At 48.7% G+C, this 20,170-nt stretch overlaps 1 protein-coding gene across 1 annotated transcript; it reads left to right on the top strand.

The window, feature by feature from the left end:
• The first annotated feature begins 526 nt into the window (after nt 1-526).
• On the top strand, nt 527-20,065 carry GMCL1 (germ cell-less 1, spermatogenesis associated). Its single transcript, XM_068662401.1, has 14 exons — nt 527-830; nt 1,779-1,902; nt 4,164-4,260; nt 5,042-5,139; nt 5,619-5,731; nt 6,346-6,411; nt 6,569-6,653; nt 6,865-6,955; nt 7,530-7,670; nt 12,014-12,083; nt 16,395-16,470; nt 17,268-17,413; nt 17,619-17,706; nt 18,672-20,065. The coding sequence occupies exons 1-14, from the start codon at nt 628-630 to the stop codon at nt 18,798-18,800; spliced, it is 1,527 nt and encodes a 508-aa protein (XP_068518502.1). The 5' UTR covers nt 527-627; the 3' UTR covers nt 18,801-20,065.
• The last annotated feature ends 105 nt before the right edge of the window (nt 20,066-20,170 follow it).

Genomic DNA, 20,170 nt, shown 5'->3' with positions numbered 1-20,170 from the left:
ACCCTCTGCAACTCCACGCGGGCTGAGATGGTTTCTTTTTGTTTGTTTTCTTTAAATAAACCAATGGGTGACCACGGAAGGACACCTCCACCACCACCAGGGGCGGCTCTCATATGGAGGCGAAGCCATTTTCCGGCTTTTTTCCCCCAAAAGCTGGGGCTGGCAAGTGGGCGCCTACACTGAGGCAGGGCTGGCTGGGAAGGGCGACAGGGGGGTCTCTGGGTGGGTGGGAAATGGACATTTTATTGGTGACAGCGGTGATGGAGGAGGAGGCGGAGGACGAGGAGAAGGAGGAGGACGAGGAGGAGGAGGAGGAAGGCCAAGCCCACCATGGAGCCTGGCTCCATCACGGCGCCCGGCCCCAGCACTGCGCATGCGCACAGGGCGAAGCGCGCACAGGGAGGGGCGCGAAGCGGTGGCGCATGCGCACAGCGAGCAGCGCGCACTCCCGCCCCCGGCACATGCGCACAGCCGCGCGGCTCGCTGGCCGCGCATGCGCACCGCCTCTCCCCGCCGCCGCCGCCGCCGCGCATGCGCAGAGCCCGCGGGGCCATGGCCGCCTCCGGCCGTTGCTGAGGCGCCGCCGCCGCCCGGCCGCCATGAGGAGGAGGCGGCGGCGGAGCGGCCATGGGCTCGCTGAGCAGCCGGGTGCTGAGGCGGCGGCGGGGCGGCGGCTCCTCCTCGTCCTCCTCCTCGTCGCCGGGGGCTGGGGACGGCGGCGGAGGGGGCCGAGGGGGGAAGAGGAAGCGCGGCGGGGCCGAGGGGGCCGGGGACAGCGACAGTGAGGGGGAGGCCGAGCGGGAGGAGCGGCTGCTCAACGCCCCCCGCAGGTCCGGGGGGGTCTGGGGGGCCTGGGGAGGTCCTGGGGGTTGTTTGGGGGGGGATTTGGGAGGTTCTGGGAGGTTCTGGGGTCTTTGAGGTGTTGTTTTGGGGTGTGGGGGAGGTTTGGGGAGGTTTTGAGGGTCTTTGGGGGAGGGTCTGGGGGTTCGGGGGCCTTTGAGGTGTTCTGGGGGGGTTCTGAGGGGTTCTGGGGGCTTTGGGGGTGTTGTGAGGTCCTTTGGGGACATTCTGTGGGGACTGGGGAATTGTGGGGAGGTTCTGGGGCTTTTTTGGTGGGTTGGGGGGCTTTTGAGGGGTCAGAAATTCGGGGGTGGGTTTTGTGGGGGATTTTGAGGCCTTTTAAAGCGGCCCTCTGGGGTCTTTTTGGAGGTTTTGGGGCGTTTGAGGGTTTTGGAAGGGTTCTGGGGGTATTTGGAGGGGGGTTCTGGGGCTTTTTTGGTGTGTTGGGGGGCTTTTTGGGGGCCTGAAGTTCAGGGGGACTTTTGGGGGGGACTCTAAGGCCTTTTAAAGGGGGTTCTGGGGCATTTGTGGGGAAGGTGGGAGGGGCTCAGGGCTTCTTGGAGGAGTCTGGGGCCCTTGGGGGGGCTCTGGGGGTGTTTTAAAGGGGGGGGGGTTCTGGGGCCTTTTAAAGGTTTCCTTCTGGAGGCACTGGAGGTGGGGGGCACAGGGGCTGCTGCAGGGTTTGGGGCTTTGGGGCTGTGGTTGGGGGGCGCGTGGTTGGGACCCAGCGAGACTGCGGGGAGGTGGTGCAAAAAGGGGGGGCAGTAGGGAAAAGGGTGGTGCGGGGCTTGTTGAGGAGCACCTGGGGGTAGGGGCAAACTGGGGTAGGGGCAAGCTTTTTGGGGAGAAAAAAGCCCAAACTGTGAAGTGCTCTGCTTAGTGTTTTTGTGTAATGGAAAGTCTTCAAGGAGCACGTTTCTGTCTGCTTTTCCGAGCAGGAAGAAGCTGAAAAGCACCTCCAAGTACATCTACCAGACGCTGTTCCTGAACGGCGAGAACAGTGACATCAAGATCTGCGCGCTGGGGGAGGAGTGGAACTTGCACAAGATTTATCTGTGTCAGGTGAGCTGCTGGCTGACAGCAAGGTACAATAAAGGCGGCTAATGAAACAATACCCAAATAACCCCCAAAATAATAGCAGTCCACACGGATGGAGGTTTTCCCGCACTTGTCTGTTTTCCTGTGTTTCCCCCTCCGCTCTGGTTTTGTGGTGGCTCCGAGCACTGTTTGTTGGGCTTTGGGAAGCAACCTCAGGGAGCGTGGCTGTGGTTCCGTGCCTGCAAACAGCTTCTTCAGCTCCCTTCTGCTGTTAGTTTTCGAACCTGTTTGCTTTAACCATGGCCTGGCTTTTGTGAAAACTGCTGGGAGTTGTCTCTTGACGTCCGGAGAACCTGTTCTTGTCTGTTAGGTGAGCAGCTGGGGGTCTCCCGTGAGGCTGCTGGCACTGCAGAGCAAGCAAAGCGCCTCCAGGAGGGGTTTGTTCGTAGAGCCCTTGCCTCGATTCGGCTTCCCTCGGGGAGGGACCGCAGGAGTCTGACCTCGGGAGCAATTTATTTGGAGCCAGAAGAGAAAACAGCTCCAGGTGCTCTACCTGAAAATGTGGAGGTGTCAGGGTGAGACACTCGGTGGCTGGGTGCAGTTTTCCTGGTGTCACAAATGACAGCAGGAGTGAATTCTGGCTTTTTTTTTTGCTTTTTTTAACCAAATGTGGTGCAGGTACAACAATTCCTTATGTCAGCCATGGTGGGAAAGTTCCATTGTGCTCTTGTAGGAGAACGCCTTTAGTTTTGCACATGTTAGAGTGTTTTAAAGAGCATGAATGAGGGAGGAGAGCCCCAATCTCTGGATGGAAGAGAGGGTGTGCTTTGTCGGGGTGCACACAGCCCCGATTGCCAGCTCCCTTTTGATCTACAGCCGACGAAGGGAGGATGTGAGTGTGCTGAGCAGGCAGACTCAAACAGGATAGACACATGCTGGTTAGTCCTTTGATAGTTATGGGTGGTTTTAATTATTGTTGTGGTTCTGTTGGTGCTATAGCACAAATCCATGAAGCTGCTCCTCAAAACTTGGTGTGAGTGGCTGCTGGTGACGTTAAACCACGTCCTGGGTGCTTCTCCCAGGCTTTGAAAGCAGCAGTGTTGTTCTGCAGAGGCCTCCTGCGCACGAGGCTTCCGCAAGGAGGAACTTTGCGGTTAAGTTCCCATTCTTACAAGTTAGGTTTGTCTTGGAGTTGATGCTCTGTCACTGGGAAGTAGTTTGGGAGGTCAGAAACACCTCTGTAAATTACTCTTAATGAAGCTGTCTCCTCGTCTGCCTGGTTGAGCAGGCTGTCTCTGTCCGAGCGTCTCCCTGGTGTCTGAAGTTCCTGACTGGTAGAGCGAAGAAATGAAGGATTGCCTTTTCCTTATGCTGTTCACTAAAATGATAAACTCTTCCTAAAAGCGAGGAGCTGATCTTCGTGGCACAGCTGAGGTAGCCTCATGGCTGGCGAGGTGATCCTGGCTCTGAGCGTAGCGTGGTGTGTGCTGTCAGCGCTGCGGGGTGTGCTGAAGGTGTAGGAATATTTCCGTCTCCAGGTAAAACCGGGTATTTGCTCCTGCCCTGAGCTGAAGCTCTGAGTTACGAGGTCAGGGAATGTGGCACGGCACAAATAGACTTTATCTTTTTGATCTCTCAGGTAAACTTCAGGGAGTGATAGAGTCTCAGGATGCGCACATCTGCCGCTGAGGACAGTCATGAGCCCTAGTAGAGCAGTGTATTTCACTTCATTTGGACGGAAACCAATCAAATTCTAGTTTTTTATGCCTTGCGCTTTATCATAAAGGTATATTTCCATAAGTGGTGTATGTGTCTGTCCTTGGTACGAGATTACAGCCTTCTACATTAATTTGGATGTCTTGCATGCTTTTTTTTTTTTTTTTTTTGCTTTAATACCCAAACTGGCGTTCCCTGATGCCTGCAGGCTTTGTTGCCCACCGGTAACATTAAGGACTTAGTTCTTGGACTAATTATATCCCCATCGGTGCTGTGGTTTGTAGGAGAAATGCTTATGTGGCTTTTCTGGCCCTCTAAAGCTCTTTACTTTGATTGTAGCCGTGCGGTCCAATTTTTCTGGATGTGTTTTCACTTTCACAAATAAAGCAATTACACGTAGCCCTTTCTTGAGTGTGCTGGAATGTTTCAGCTTGTGAAATGTTCCCCTAATACCTTTTGTTCGGCGTAGAGGGAAACGGGAACGGTTTGGGTTCTGTGCTGCTGTGGGTGTTTTAATTTGAATGGAATCTCTTAGCTGAGGTCTGTGTCTCTTGTCTCCCCTCCTGTAGTCAGGCTACTTCTCCAGTATGTTCAGCGGATCCTGGAGAGAATCGAGCATGGACGTCATAGAGCTGGAGATTCCTGACCAGAATATTGATGTAGAAGGTAAGGGGGAGCCTTTATCTTCACCTGAAGGTAGCAGTTAGCTCGAATTTGACAAATAGAATGAAAATAAAACCCAGAAATCTAAAACTATCAGGAACTTGAGAGAGAGAGAGCGCAGTGCTTGTTTGGTTTTGAGCTGAATTCGGGTCATGGGTAGGGCTGAGCTCCCGTTGGTGCCTGCTGCTGAGGAGCTCGCCTTGGTGTTTGGGCAGCAGGGAGCTCTCGAGAACAAGGTACGTGACTTGTGGGAACCCCAGCAGTGGAGCACATCGCCTCCTCATCTGCCAGCTCCTGAAAAGCTCTCAAGTGGAGTGCTGGCAGGGGACAGAGGCAAGCTGACAAAACGTTTTTCTGCGCTTCCGAGCCCTGTGGAGTGAAGCAGCAGAGTTTTTTTCAGAAGAACCGCAGAAAAATGTTTAATGTGATAGGAGTATCTCTGCGTAACGCTGCTGATCGATTGCACGGAGGGATCGTGAGGTTTAGGTTCTTCTTATCTGGCTTTATTGCTCTCTGCATTGCTCTGTGATGTGACGTGGCAGCTATTTTGGGATGGATATTTTGTTGAGACAGTGAAATGAGCCGTATTTCATTAGTTAATGGTGTGTTTTGTGTGTACTGTGTGTGTGTGTGCTTGGCTGGTAAATATTAGCTTTTTAGCTAAAGAGCAAATAAGTATGGTTGTAGAGAGCGTGCACTCAAGTGCCGTGGTTGTATTTCAGGCTTCTTTCAGCTCTCCAGGTTCAACGTCCTGCGTTTGTCTAACAGCTGTGCTTTTTTTCAGCTCTACAGGTGGCTTTCGGCTCGCTGTACAGAGACGATGTGTTAATAAAACCCAGTCGAGTAGTTGCACTTTTAGCAGCAGCCTGCATGCTGCAGCTTGTAAGTAATAAATGCGCGGTGTTTGTGTGCTCTCCTGTCAGACAAACAGCTCGTAACACACACACACACATTCTGTTTCAGCCAGATAAACGCATAATTCTCGTATAATAAGTGGAAAAGAAAGCCAAACACAATGCCCTGGTTTTGTTTCAAAACTCTGTGGCTGAGACTCGGTCGGAATATTAAGTGAGATTTGGAGGAATCATATCTGGAGGTAGATTAAAGTAGGTTTTCCCAGCTCATTTGTTCTGCCCTGGAGGTATTCATCAAGCTGTTCTTCCAAGTGAGAGAGCCTCAAGAAAAACTTAAGCTGTTTTTCTGGGGAATCATCTAGATAACGCTGCACAGGTCACTGTGGGGCGTGTGATTTGGGTAAATAGCTCAGGCATGAAAACTCGTATGAGCTGCATAATCTCTTGCACTTCCTGTTTGGAAAAGTACACCTTGAATATTTGTGGTTATTTTTTTTGTCTCCACAGGATGGCTTAATCCAGCAATGTGGTGAAACGATGAAGGAAACCATTAATGCAAAAACTGTGTGTGGTTATTATAATTCAGCGGGGACATACGGGTTAGACTCTGTGAAGAAAAAGTAAGAATTTACTTTCTCCCTGCTGCTTTGTACGCTGCTAATTAGAATTGTAAAGTTACAAACAGTAAAATAATGTTAACTTCTGTTTTTTTTAAAGCTGTCTGAATTGAGCTGTGCTCATCCCATTTAGTTTTCCAGTTTCTACTACAATCATCTACCTTAAAATTACTTTAGATTGTAGTAGATCGATTGCCCTGTGCTGTAAATGAGTTGATTACTGAAGCATATTAGTAAATACAATCTATTTTATCTTCAGGGTAGCAATAAAATAGTATTTGTGATTATCGACCACTTTAGAGCGAAGCTGCTCTGATATTAAAAATGGAAGGTTAACTTTATCTTAATTGGGAGGGATAAATACGTGGTTGGGAGCAGAGTGCTGAAGTTAGAGCTAACTGCTTCCTTCTGCTGTGAATCAGGGCTTTTTGTGGTAGTTTTTGAGTTCTTAAATTTTGAGTCTAGCTTTTGCTGTACCCTGGGGAAAACTGATCCAGTGGGTGGCATCCCTGCTGTGCGAAATCAGGTGTCGTGATCTAGAGGAGCCCGAGCTGTTGCAGAAATGTTGGTGTGTGTAGGAAAAAACCAAAGGCACTAATTCCTTGCTTTTAATCCAGGTGCCTTGAATGGCTCTTGAATAACCTGATGACTCACCAGAGTGTTGAGCTCTTCAAAGAACTCAGGTATTCAGGCTTCAGTTAACTTTCAGTCATAAAGTACTTTTTTTTTCTGAAGTATGTATTACTGCACATAACTTCCTTATTACCTAACTTTTCTTGTCTTTGTGCTGTTTCACAGAACTCTTACAATGTTTTTTGTTTTTGTTTTTGTTTTTTCCAGCATAAACCTCATGAAACAGCTGATCAGCTCTTCTAACCTATTTGTAATGCAAGTGGAAATGGACGTGTATACTGCCCTCAAAAAGGTACTCAGCAGGGGGTTGTGCTCCCGTAGCAGCCGCTTTATGAAGCTGACAGTTTTTAGCCCTTTTGGTATTTAGTGCAGGTATTTAAGGGGACATCACAAAGTCTTGTAGGAATGACTGCATCATGAAAATGTCACTTCGATAATGAATATATTACTTCTTTTAAAAGAAGTTCTCCAATGGGCTTACTGAGTTTGTCTGTTTCACCTAGTGGATGTTCCTTCAGCTAGTGCCTTCTTGGAACGGGTCTCTGAAACAACTCCTGTCCGAAGCTGATGCCTGGTTTGCCAAGCGCAGGAAAGGTAGGACAGGTGGATTGCCTGTGTGGCCTTGGGCTGCTGCAGACCTGGGTTAGAAGTAAAATGTGACAGCCTGCCTCTGCCTCCAGGCTTTCCCCTGTTTGCTCTGGGAAGGCTTGTCTCTGCCAGCAGCCAAAGAATCGTGGGCTGGTTTTGGTTGGAAGGGAGCTTAAAGATCTTCCTGTCCAGCCCCTGTCCCCAGCCCCATGCAGCCTGGCCTTGAGCACCTCCAGGGCACCCACAGCTCCTCTGACAGCCTGTCCCAGTGCCTCACCTCCCTCACAGCAAAGAATTCCTTCATAATACGTAGTCTCAACCCACCCTCTTTTAGTTTAAAGCCATTCCCCCTTGTCCTATCACCACAGTCCCTGACAAAGAATTCCTCCCCAGCTTTTCTGCAGCCCCCTTTAGGTCCTGGCAAGCTGCTCTAAGGTCTTACTGGAGCCTTCTCCTCCAGGCTGACCAACCCCAGCCATTTCAGCCTGTCTGCCAGATCAAGCAGTTAAAACCCAAACAGAAATAGGAGCTGGAAGATACTTAGGAAAGCAAGTTGTAATCCGCGTGTGCTGCCTTGCAGATTTTGAGGATGACATTGCGTTCCTGGAATCAGAGCAGGGGAACGCGTTCCTGTCAGTGTTCACACACCTGAGGCTGCAGTACATCATCAGTGACCTGGCATCGGCACGAATTATCGAGAGAGACTCCCTCATACCCTCAGGTGAGCGAGCACCCAGCTGGTCGAGTTCCCTGTGCTTCTCGTCTGCCTTCCCCCGGAGTAACCGGGGAGATCCGGGTGCGCTGCCTTGCCTCATCGCTTCCCGGTTGGTCTTCAAAGCCTAAATTGTGGCTGCAGACTCAGCAGAAGCTGCATATTTACATGCATAAAAGTCTTAATAGGCGCATACGTAGGTGTGTTAAGTGTTCTGTCAGTCTGTCAGGTTATCAGAATATGCTGTAATCAATACTCAGTGCATTACCAGGGTTTAAGTGACTCCAGAGACCCAGATGTGGAAAGAAAAATCCTTTTAAGAGAGCAAAACTTGCTGTGGCTCAGTTGTTTTCTAGCCAGTGTCTTTCTAAAAAGAGTTGGGCAGTTTTTAATAGGTTTTGGAATAATTCCTGGTGATGAAAACAAAAACACCGGACACTGTAAGCTCTTCTCCCATCTCAAAAGGCAAATGGTACTTGCTAGCAGATATTCAGGATATTTTTAAAGGAGAAAGGGCAGGTAACTCCTCTGCTCTTGGTTTTTTCTTTTTGCACTTTGCCTGGTGTAAGTTATATCCCATCTCTAGACCCCGGTGCTTTTTGAAGCCTGTAGAATGGAAATCCACATACACGTTGCTGTGGCTTCCTGCTGATAACGTTATCAGTGGATACCAAGCAATCAAAAGGCCCCCCTGTCGCCTTGCTGCTGAAGTCTGAGCTCACAGGCAGGCTCTGCTCTTGGAGGCTGCACAAACCTGGCTGCTGACGGACAAATAAGGCTGGAAACAAGTTGCCAGGTTGGGGTCTCGCTTGGAAATGCCCTCCCACTTTCATTCCTGTCTTTATCCTGTGAAGCAGCTGCCCTCTCTCCACGTTTTTCTTCTTGGTTTAACGTGCTCCCTGTAGCAGTGGCCTTCCGATGCTCTGCCTTGGAATTTGCCTCCTTGTATCCTTGTTCTATATTTCACTCTGCTTTCTTATCATAGTTGATTCCTAGCATCAAATTTTGCTTCTTAACTCCAGGGCAGGATTATTTTCCTTCTATTTCTTTTACACAACTTTGATTTTTTTGTGTCTGCCCCCACTCTACCTATCCATTCACCTGCACCTCGGTGTGTCTGGAGGTGCAGGTGCCAGACATCCATTAAGGCCGCTTTATTGAGCTGTTTATCACTCTTCATTATTTGTACCCACTTGACATCCGCGTTCTTTCTGTCCATGCTTGTAGCCCTGGGCTTTCTCTGGGCTTTTGCCACCCGTAAATATTTAACCCGTCTTTCAGTTACACCGCTCCTTTCCTGTAGAATTAAAAGGATTTCTTGATCTCAGTCTGGCTCCCTCCTTCATGCCTCCACGGATGGCAGCACCGTGATACCTCGGTGCCAAAACAGGCTCAGTGGGGTGTTTGTTGTGAAGCCTGCTGGCCTGATCAAATTCTTTGACTCTTCTCAAACGATTTGACCCTTTCCTTGTCACTGAGATGACACAGCGAGCGTCCCTTTACTTGCCCTGCCTCCCTTGTGCTGCTGTATCCTGTCTTCTGCCAGAAATAATGGTTTAGTTGCTCTTCTAGCTGGCAGTCTTCCCTCACCAGACAGCTTTCGATGGAGTGGATGTGGACATTTGCTGCTGCCTGAAGGCTCTGGCTTTCCCTGCCCCAGTTCTGGCTCGGGTTAATACCTTAAGAGATGGAGAAGAGACTTGTCTTCTACCTGAAACCCGACAAAGTAAAACACGGAGCAACATGACTCGTGTGCTCCAAATGTCTCTTAAAAAGTGTTCTGGGACCAGCAGGGGGAGGCAGCGCACTTCAGAGGGCTGTGGAGAGCTGAGGGCCGGGCTGGGGACGGTTTGGTTGGTTCTGCCCAGCAGGTGGGGCAGTTTTGGGGCAGCAAGTGGTGAAATTTTACATTATGCATAAAAAAATATCCGAAGAACAGATCTTTCGTTGCGGGATATTTGATATGCCTAAGTGATTTAGGAAGCAAATACGATCCACCCTGCTAAGTGCTTTTGAGATTGATGTTGGCAGAGGTTATAATGCAGCTGCAAAACATCTTCGTTCTGTAACAAAAAATAAAACGGTGTTGGGCGATGACCCTGTAAGCCCTCACCTGCTTTACTGATGACACGGCAGAATTGCGGACCACTTGTGTGTGAAGTGGCTCTGTCGGCTTGTGAGTAAGAAAGAAAACCAGAAAAACAAACAAAAATTAAACAGAACCAGAAATCTGCCAGCATCAGGCTGGAATTCCATCTCTTCGTGTTGCTGTTACCATTTCCCAGAACGGCAGTGCTCAGCCTTTCCTTAATGTTCTTCTGGGGATAAGTAATCGTCTCCACACAAAACCAGCAGCCAGCTTTCTGTGCATGTCAAAGCAAGAGCGATCCCTAAATCATTACAGTTTTAATTGCAATTGTGAAGCCGATTGCTTGTGCCTAATGAAAAGCAGAAAGCAATTTTCATGTAGTCACAGGGAAGGAGAGAACAAAATGTTTACATTTTCAGGGCTGTGATAAATGCTGCAGCAGGGGCTTGGACGCTTGGCAGTCGCACAGAGGGAAAGGCAGCTGATAGGTTTTGAGCGTGTGGTTAGCGCAGGCAGAGTTTCTGGTGTTTGCTCTACCTCTGATTATTAATTTAAGAACAAAAAGCCTGAATTCCAAGGGAGCTGGGAGCACGGGAGGGAAGAACAACAAACCCTGCAGCTCTGTGCGTGCACGATGAAGTCATGCTGCTGGGCTCGGTGCTTGAGAGCCCTCGTGATCCGTTGATCTCTCTCCTTGCAGCCAAAACCTGTAGTAAGACGAGGAACTTTTGCTCATCAATTAAAAGAGGCTCGGATAAGGCTTGGTGGTGCCCTCTCGAGCAGAGAACTAGCGGGCAGCGCGGGGGTGGTTGTGTTGTACCTGGGTCAGCTGCTGGCTGCTCTGTGTTGTGACTTGTGGGCCTTCTAGATTATTCCAGGCCATTGTTCTCGGGGAGGGAAAGAAAGAAACTGTGTGGGGAGTAGTGGAAAGAAACGGTGCAGTTCCTTCTTTGTGCTCTGTGCGTGCATGGAAGCTGCAGGAGGGACTGCAACGCCACACCAAGGGCTCCCAGCAGGGTCTGTTCTTGTTTGTGTGGAGGGGAAGTAAGAGACAAGTCCATCGTGGGTCTGCTGGGCGAAACGTTCCTCCTTCTGTTCCACCTGGTCACATCCAAGCATTTCCTGAGCGCTGTTTTCCCTCATAATGTTTACGAGCTGAGAGATGAGCTGCAGCTGAAACATGAAACGGGAAAACGAGGGCTGTACGTGTGCATATATTAAAGAACAGAGAGAAAATGCCCTGCCTCCCGATGTTTTTTCTCCCTTTAATCTCACTCATTCTGTTCCTTAACTGTGTAGTTCTCCTTAAGCCATTTTTACACCTTCTGTTGTACTTTTTGATCCCGTGGAGTCCAAGTCTTGGCTTTCTAAGCTAGCGGGGCGAGGGCTGGCTTAAAACTTTGTTGGGAACATCTAAGGAGAGCTCAGCAGCGATCTCACTTCTTCCCCCTTTTATCATCTTCATCGGCTACGTGCTTTGTTCCAAGCTTCTGGTGGCTCTCGCTGTTCCTTTCATCGCAGCCCTTCCTCTGCAGCTTGTTCTTGGACGTGACCTTGCATACTTGCCCCTTTTGTTATCTCGACTGAGGACTTGCACACTGTGCTTTTGGGTGCCTGTGATTCCTTGTGTGTAACTGACTCACAGACTATTCATTTGTGTTTTGCTTTATCTCGTGGTTGTAATTGCTAAGTTCCCAGAGCCGATAAAACCTTCCCAGTGCACTCAAAGCCCTGATTCAGGTTTATTCCTAGTAGAGGGCAACTTTTTCACGCTATCTGGGAAGAGTCACTGCTTCCTTTCCCTTTCATTTGTTTTTCCTCTTGCTCAACTGCTGCAGAGCTGTGGCGGCGGCTCAGGAAGCAGCGCTGCACCTGATAACCTCTCGAGGTCCCTTCAAGTCTGTGGTTCTCCTCGGGGCTTGTCAGCGAGCTCCTCTGCTTGACAGGACCTCGTGTGCCAAGCAAATCTACTTGCTTGCCTAATTCCTGGCAGTCACGAGTGCTCGATAAGACAAACGCCGTGCTGAGCTACTCGGTGGTAGGTGCTGGATCGTACCTGTGCTGCTGCTGCTGCTGTGGCCGGGGCCTGGAGGCGAACACCGCGAGTCCCTTGCCGCTGGTGGGTGAGCTCAGGCCTCTCCGTTAGCAGGCGTAAGCTTATTATTTCACTGTAACCTCATTTCTCTATTTGAAATGTTTGTGAACATCCCCCTTCCCGGCTCCGAAGACAACACCAAGCTCATTTATGTTTTTTTAATTTTAGAATGGCTGTCCTCTGTTTACAAACAGCAGTGGTTTGCCATGCTCAGAGCAGAACAAGACAATGATATTGGGTAGGTATATTACAGGATTTCCTTTATTTATTTCTTAAATTGGAAACCTTCCTCTTGTATAAACTCTGCCATGTTCAGTGTGTGGAGCTGACATTACCGAGGGGTGGGGGGAAGGATGTTTTGGTTTTAAACTGTTCTCTGTGGAGCCATCTGTTCCTCAGGCTGGCTGACCTCCTGGCCTTTACGCAGTAAATTAAAATATCTCTAGAGGTAAATGTTTGTGGTTTTTTTTTCCTGTATTTTTTCTTTTGTTGGTTTACGCTTATCTAGTTTACATTTTAAGGGTGATTTTAGGAGAAGTCCTGTGGATGCAGAAGCTGCCTTTCCTCTTCTGCTTCCCGGCTCCCTGGGCGAGGTGCACCAGCGGCTGTGGCGCGGGGCGAGCAGCCGTGTCAGCCCAGAAGGCCATTTCTCCCGTCGTGCTTGTGCAGGGGTGGCTGCGTGCCCACCTTTGCTCCTGCCTCTGCTGTGCAGCCAGCGTGGGCTCGGCACCAGCAGGGCTCGGCACCCTGCTCACCTCGTTCCTGTCTCATTTCACAGCCTTCCCCCTCTGGCATCTGGCTGACCGCCCTCCGCGCTGCCAGCAACTCCAGCTTTTTCCCTCGTAGCCATCAAGGAAGCTCCACAGCGTGCCACCAGTGTGCACGTGGTGCTTCTGTGCCCTTCGAAGGTCTGCACGTGGCCGTATTTCATTCTAACTCCCTGACCCCCTGGGGTTTCTGCAGCCCCCGGTGACTTGGGCAGCGAGGCACGCTGACTTTGTGTGCGTTACAGCCGTGTGGGGGATTGTGAGCTGTTTCTTCTCCTTCTGCTTGCTTTTTGCTGCATGGAGCAGGTTGCTAGGTCTCTTCTAAATGGCAAAACAGTGGCGAAATGCGGCGGGGCTGCTTGTTCTTGCCTTTGTCTTCTGACCTTGGTTTCAGTGTGCTTTGTGGAGGACAAATGTCAGGTGAGGAAGCTGCGCTGTGTGTGTTATTGCCTCTCAAACACCCACGAACAGCCTCCTCCACCCGTTCTCTTAGCCCAGCGTTTGCCGTTCAGATGAGCACGCCTGATTGCAGCGCGGGGCTTAATTTCTGCATTGCAATCTGAAGAGCCTTAGAGCCGCTGTCCTGACGTGAACCAAAGGCTGTGCAGTCTGTGGCAGTGCCGCGTGGCAGAGTTACGTGCAGGAGGATGGGAGGGTGGTAGAAGTGAAGAGCAGGCGCTACCTGGATGCATTTGGCAGTGAGCTAGGAAGAATTTTCCGGCTGGAGGTCAGGCCTGGGTCCCTACAGAGCGACCAGCCCCCAGCAGCCCTGTTCTTAAATACCTTGAGTCTGAGGCACTTCACCCTTTAGCCCTGTGGCAGTGTCTTCCGTGGCTTAATTGTGTATTGTACAGGAGGTATTTCCGTAAATTATTCTGTTCAATGTAATCATGTAACAGGATAACAGCTCCCCAGAGCTCTGGCTGGGGTCTTTTGATCGAGATCTTTAAGCAGCGGTTCTTTGGCAGCAGCAGCGCTTCAGGAAGTGGTGAAGGCTGGGGCTCTGAGCCTCTTCAGCTCCTGCAGTTTCAGACAGGGGGGTCGTAGCTGAGTTCTGGTACGCCCGTTGTCTTGGGAAGCCTTTTGCTGTTAGATCCATCAACGACTTTACAAGAAATGGGCGCCCATCAGGAAATCTGGCCTGCAGGTTGCTGACGTGCAATAAGAAACCACAGGTAACGCAAGAGCGAGCAGCGACAGTCGTCAAAACTCAGTCACAAGATGAGCTTTTTTGTGTTTGCTGCTTTTTGCTGTTGGCAGTGTGACCGTGTGGCTTGCCAGCCATCGATACATGCCGCTGAAAAGGCAGCTCGTGCACCAGCTGAAGTGCAGCTGCCGGGGGTCACGGCGGCTCAAAACGAGAAGCGCCCACGCTCGGCCGCGGTGCCGGCGATCTCGGTGACTCTTGGAATGCGCAGGGTGTTTTGCCAGGTCTGTCTGGTTTGTCTGGTTTTCTCTTTTGCAGCTTTTTTAAAGGCTAAAACTGCAAATCTCAGGGGGAGAAAGCTGCGCTCACGGAGCAGGCACCTTCCCACCCGAGCCTTTCATTCTGGCCTCCATCGCCGAGGTCTCCGTTGGCGGCAGCGGCGAGCGGTGGGTGAGACGCAGCGTTTCATCTCGCTGCACCTCAGCTTCTGGTGAACTCGCTGGTTTGAGGTGGCGTCCAGGTTACTGTTTGTTTAGTAGCCAGTAATGGCTCACGGTCTTTGAACATGCTGCCCTCCGGAGCCGTGTGGGAGGGAGATGTGTGCCTGCAGAGCGCTCCCCGGGACTGTGCAGTGTCTGACGAGGCCGAGTCTCGCCCGAGCTCCTGTGACTGCTGCTCTCTGCGGCTGACAAGCCGTGCTGACACCTCTGCTGAGGTGCCTGTGGTTAAAACTCGTCTCAGAGGGCAAGACGTGCGGCTGTTCCTTGTGTCAAAGTAAATACTTCGGGTGTTTATCCCACCTGTAGCTAGAGGAGGATGAAGGTTCTGGAAGGCCCTGCTTTTACCCAGCTCTGCTCTCCTTTCTCCCACAGCTCCTGCCTGTCTCAGGTGTGTTTTTTCCCATTGAGGTGAGGATGAAAACTTGGTAAACGGGACAAAATGTGAGGTCTGACTCCTGCTGAGCTGGAGTGAGGCCCCATTTTGGTACCTCACCCCGTAATTCCACCTGCTGCTTCAGAGACTGCCACTACAGGGAGGTCAGGGTGCTTTGAAATACGTGCTGTGGCTTGCTCTTCTGATAACAGAGAGGAAAAGATGTTCCTCTTCTGCTTTGGTAGGTTGCATTTTGAAGGACTAAACGTTTTATTCACTCTTTCAGAATTTGAGAATTTTCTAGGATAATACTGGACTTTGTGCCTTCGAAATGTGGCTGCTCGAGGTTTCTTCCCTGTGCTCAAGTGGATCACTTATTTTGACGTAGCCTTTGTTCTGGGGCAGCTGTGAGAGACATCTCTGAGGTCTGCGACAGGGATTGTTTCTACTCCCCTGGTCTTTTGGCAGTGTTTAAGAGGGAAATAGGATAACTTGGCTGCTCGCTAAGCGCGCAGTAGGCCAGGGGAAGTGGTTAAAGCTGGAAGTTTTGCATCTTTTGAGGCTGCTTGAGGAATTGAGGAGGGAATACTAATGTCTGTCTGAGCATTATGTACAAATGTTTTTGAAATCTGTCAGTAATTAAACAGAAATAAATCTTTTATCATCGTTACTGGATTTAGGTCAGCTACATAACCAGTTCAGCCAGACGATGTGGAAAAAGCACGCAGGAGGCTCTCGGGTGAATTTGGTTAACATGACTGGCTTATTTGCTTAACCTGTTCATAAAATACTTAATCTTCCCGGATTAGATTTTACAGAAACAGGTAAAGTTTGTTCAGAAAAGCTTGTCTGTAAAAGCTACAGCCACATTCTTGTGGTGTACACGCAGTAGGAAGAAAAATGCAGCTTTTCTTCTTGCTTCTCTGGCTGACAGCATGTTGTGTGACACTGGGGGGTTACAAGCACGCGGGGGGTTGCCTTTCATTGTGATTTATATCCTCACTTTGGGCGTGTTTCATCAGCCTGACTGCAGGCCTTTCTGGCAGCGGCTGTTTATTCGGTGAGTGATGTAACCGTGTTTCACGTTCCCTGAGTACCGTGCCCCTGGAAAACTGCGACTGACTTTCCTTGGGCTGGATCTGCGAGGCTAGGAGATGCATTTGAGCACCAGTGGAAGCTGCTGGGTGAAAAAAGTCCACGTTTGTACGGGAGGACAGAATCGAGAGGCTTGCAGCGCGCTGCGAACGCCGAGGGTAAACTTTTTTTAGACGAGTTGCATAACCAGCCAACTTGAGAAATCTTTCAGGGTGTCTCTTTGGGCACTTCTGCATCGTGCTGCTGCTGAGCCGAGCTTGCAGCTGTTGCCCAACAGCAGCACTCGGGTTGTGCGTGCGCCCAGCAAGCCAGACGGCTGCCTTCGGAAAGGGCACGTTAAGGGGGAGTGGAGAGCGTAATTCATTACAAGAGCTGGACACAAAATGTCCTTATCTGGAGAGGTTCTTTTGTGAAGTCCTGCCTAACCAAGGCGTAACAGCCCCGTCTCTGTTGCAGGTTTGAAGTAGTTTGATGTTCGTGGGGTAACTTGGGTAGGAAAGGACCCTGAGAAGTCACCCGCACGAAGCCTCTGCTCAAACCAGGGGCGGTTGTGTGGGGTCAGCCCAGGTCACTCAGGCCTCTTCAGCTTTCCCATGCTGAAGTAACAAACAAAGCTGTTCGAATCGCCCTAAAGATGAACTTTTTTTTTTTTTTTTTTTTTTTGCAGGCCTCAAGAAATAAATAAAGAGGAACTGGAAGGAAACAGCATGAGGTGTGGTAGAAAGCTTGCAAAGGACGGTGATGTAAGTACGGCGTGCGGCTTAGTTAGTGCATAGCTGACATGTCTCAGACATGTTAGGTATTTTCAAAACACGTAGGGCTTAATTGTCAACCTGCATCAAGAAGGTGGAATGGAGGTGAAAGAAATTCCTTTGTTCTTCCTAGAAGGCCGAAAATGCTTGTTGTGTGTGAGATGAGTAAGGAGTTAGTGTCTTAATTGTGCTGGTGCACTGCAAGCAGGCCCATGTTTGGAGAAACTTGCATTGTGTGAGGAGAGGGAATGTTGCCGTGACTTGTCATCTGGGACTCGTAAAACGCACGTGGCTAAAATAGAGCCCTGCTCACTAATGCCTTTTCTTTGGAGTGGGAAAGGAAGCTTTCTAGATCTGACGTGTCAAAGCCCGAGTCAGAACCCCGGTGCGTTCCTTCTGTGTGTGTCTTTAGGTAAAAGGTCTTGAGGAAAAGTCTGAAGGCACTGAACTTGAGGGTGTCGCGCTCAAAGGAGCGCTTTGGGTGTGAACGGGACCTGCAGATAAGTGCTGTGCAGAGCCGTGGCGCTGGTTTTGAGGACATAGAAGCATTTTGTGTGTGTTTGTGCAGCGTGCTTTGTGTGTCTGGAAGGCAGCTGCTGCTGAGCTCATCTCCAACCCATCAGTCTGTCCGGGCTGCCCACTGACACCTGATGTTTCGGGTGGCTGTTCACAAGGCTCCTCTCAGTTTGAGAACCCCGTTCCCTCCTGTGACCTGATGGCAAGCAGCTCGTCCCCTGCCTGTCGCAGCAAACGCTCAGCCTGCTTTGTTCTCTGCTTCTGTCCTTCAGTACTGCTGGCGATGGACTGGCTTCAACTTCGGCTTTGACCTCCTGGTTATGTACACCAACCGTTACATCATTTTCAAGAGGAATACGCTCAATCAGCCGTGCAGTGGGTCAGTCAGCCTGCAGCCTCGGAGAAACATAGCCTTCAGGTAACAAAGAGCCAACAATTCAGACCCTGTGGTGTGTGCTAAAACCTGTTGCCTCAACCAAGTTTTTCCATCTGTGCTTGTGTTTAATTTTGCTGCCATAAAGTTGGTTGTGTTTGAAAATGGTATCGTCTCCTTGGGAGAAACTTTGTGCTGGAAAAACAGAGTTCTGGAAAACTAAGTAACGTAACTGTTGTTATATCCTTAGGTTACGTCTAGCCTCTTTTGATAGCAGTGGGAAAATTATTTGCAGTAGAACAACGGGGTATCAGATCCTAACCCTAGAGAAAGACCAGGTATGTTTGTCGATTTTTTGAGCTGTTGAACTTGAATTGTGGAGTCCAAGGCATTAAAAAAAAAAAAAAAGCTGAGAATTCAAGAGTGTTTTTGAAGAGCTGCTGTTCTTTTTGTTGCTGATGTGGAATGTAAAGTGCTGCTTTTATAGGGAGTGGAAGATCAAGCTAATGCAGGAAGTGTAAGTAGAGTAGGATATCGTGGATTTCATTAGTGCTGATATAATGAAATTAGTTCCCATGGTGCTGCTGAAACTACCTGCTGCTGGTGTCGTGCTCGGATGGCAGCTCGCTTTCCCAGACTTCCAGCACTGGTGCGATTACCCTTCTGAATAATAGGTCCATCAGACTGCTGCTTATTTAGAGGCAAATCTGGAGTTTATTTAAGGAGACTTGTATTGTAAACTGAAGACTGTTAAAAGAATGTCTGTATGTTGTTCAAGGGTGGTATTTATTATTCTATGCAAGAAAAAAATAAACAGAAACCTCAGAGAGGACTTTTCTTAAGAAAATATACCCGTTTTGCTACCGCCAAGCCAATTCTTAGAGTAAAACAAAAAGAATTCAAACATCAAACTAGTTTGCTTTACAGAACGGGGCTGTTAAGGATTGCCTGGTTTGTTAAATCACCTGAAACTGAGAGTGGTAAAAGTGTCTCCAGCTTACTGGAAGTCTTCTCAGCCACTTGCAGTTTCGTTATGTCTGATGCGGAAGGATGGCAGCACTGGGACAAAGGACAAAGGCTTACAACCATTTTGAGAACATCTTATCAGCGTTACTGTTATAAAATATCTGCTGAAGGGGGTGATTATCTTGATTATTTTATTTTTTTAAAATTTTGATCTTTTTATACACAGTCATTAAAATTTATAGAATGATTGTTAGCATCCATCTTGTGTGCTCTTTGTACTTCCTTCTAAGGGAAGTTTTTGCTCACTGTACAAACATCCTTTGTGTTTGCTTTACAGGAGCAGGTGGTAATGAACCTGGACAGCAGGCTCCTGATCTTCCCACTCTACATCTGCTGTAACTTCTTGTACACGTCGCCGGAGAAGAAGACGGACAGTGAGGCACCGCTGGAAAATTTGGAAAGCTGAGACCTCTTCAGTGGAACATAGTAGCACTCGTAGGACTCCGTATGCCTGCTTTAAGTTAATGCCCTGCTGACGCACAGAGCTTTGACAACAACAAGGCCTTACACTGTAGCAAATGATACATGGCCTTAGTATACTCCTATGCTTATCTGAAGATAAGACCAGAAGTGATACAGGCCAAAACTAGTTACCCTCTATTCGTTTTTGTTTCTGTTCCGCATTTTCAGACAAGAGCCATTCCATGTTCGAGAGGTGTTCCACTCTTATTTTTTTCTGGGTAAAAACTGAGCCAAATTGGAAATAGGGAATTTGTGTGAATGACGTGTCGCTAACTTACCTGTCAAATTCTAAGCACATGCTGTAGGATGTATGGTTAGTTAGTGTGATGGGTTTATTCTTTTTTTTTTGTTTGTTTGTTTGTTTGTAAGTAACTGGTTTGTAAATACCAGGTCCATATTCAGCAGGCTTTTCTGGTCCTTTCCTTTTCCATGAGGGCCAAATGCATCTGTGTAGTGGATGCCTGTCAACTTCTGTTAGTTAACTGGACAGACTTTCAAACCTGCTTGTTTTTTAAGCCATTACTGCGTCTCATATAGATACTTCTCTTTCTTGTTTATCTGCCTTTTTTTATGTTTCAGCAAAATTTTCTCTTCCGGTTTTTAGCATGTGAATTTGCAAATTTGCTCATAAAATAATTTTTTTCCACCTAATGAACGTAATCTAATGTACTAAGCATTATTTGAGTCTGTTACACAGCAGCAGCTTTCAGCTAGGATTCTGCTGAATCCTTCCTGTACTCACATAAACCAAATACCAATTTTTAAACGTGTTTTTTTTTTTTTTTTTTTGTGACTTGTTTTAACTGTTACATTGGGAATATATCCCATTTTAGCTCAGGAACTTGTGACCTTTGAGTGCCTTTTGAGTAGTATGTGTTCACACAAACTTCACATCAGTTAAGCAAGGTCACAGGATCCAAAGTAAGAGCTGGGAACAAGGGATTCACTTTGAGTTGGTTTCATGAGCAAGTCAAGTATAAGAGGTACCCTGTGTTTGTTTCTCGTGTGTGTTGGGTTTTTGTTTGACTATTACAGTTTTGAATTCTTACATCAGAATTTTTGGACTCAAGGTGAGAATTTTGCCTCTTTAGTAGCCTATTTTTTTAATGTCAGAAAAGTATAAAACCATTTGTACTTTATAACAAGGATGAAATTATTAGGCACGATGGAGAAATGTGGCAACTTGTCAATAAATGACTTGAAGTGGAAGACTCACTAGTGTCTGTCCTTTTGTGCCAGGAATTGTATTTTTCTATTAGACTCTTCCTGTGGAAGCACCTCTCCATCTAATCTTGCGTTCTCTCTCTTATTTCT

This window comes from Anas acuta, chromosome 27 (genome assembly GCF_963932015.1).
Source record: "Anas acuta chromosome 27, bAnaAcu1.1, whole genome shotgun sequence".
Lineage (NCBI taxonomy): Eukaryota > Metazoa > Chordata > Aves > Anseriformes > Anatidae > Anas > Anas acuta.
The sequence above is the reverse complement of the archived record's forward strand: the minus strand, read 5'-3'. Positions and strand labels throughout refer to the sequence as shown.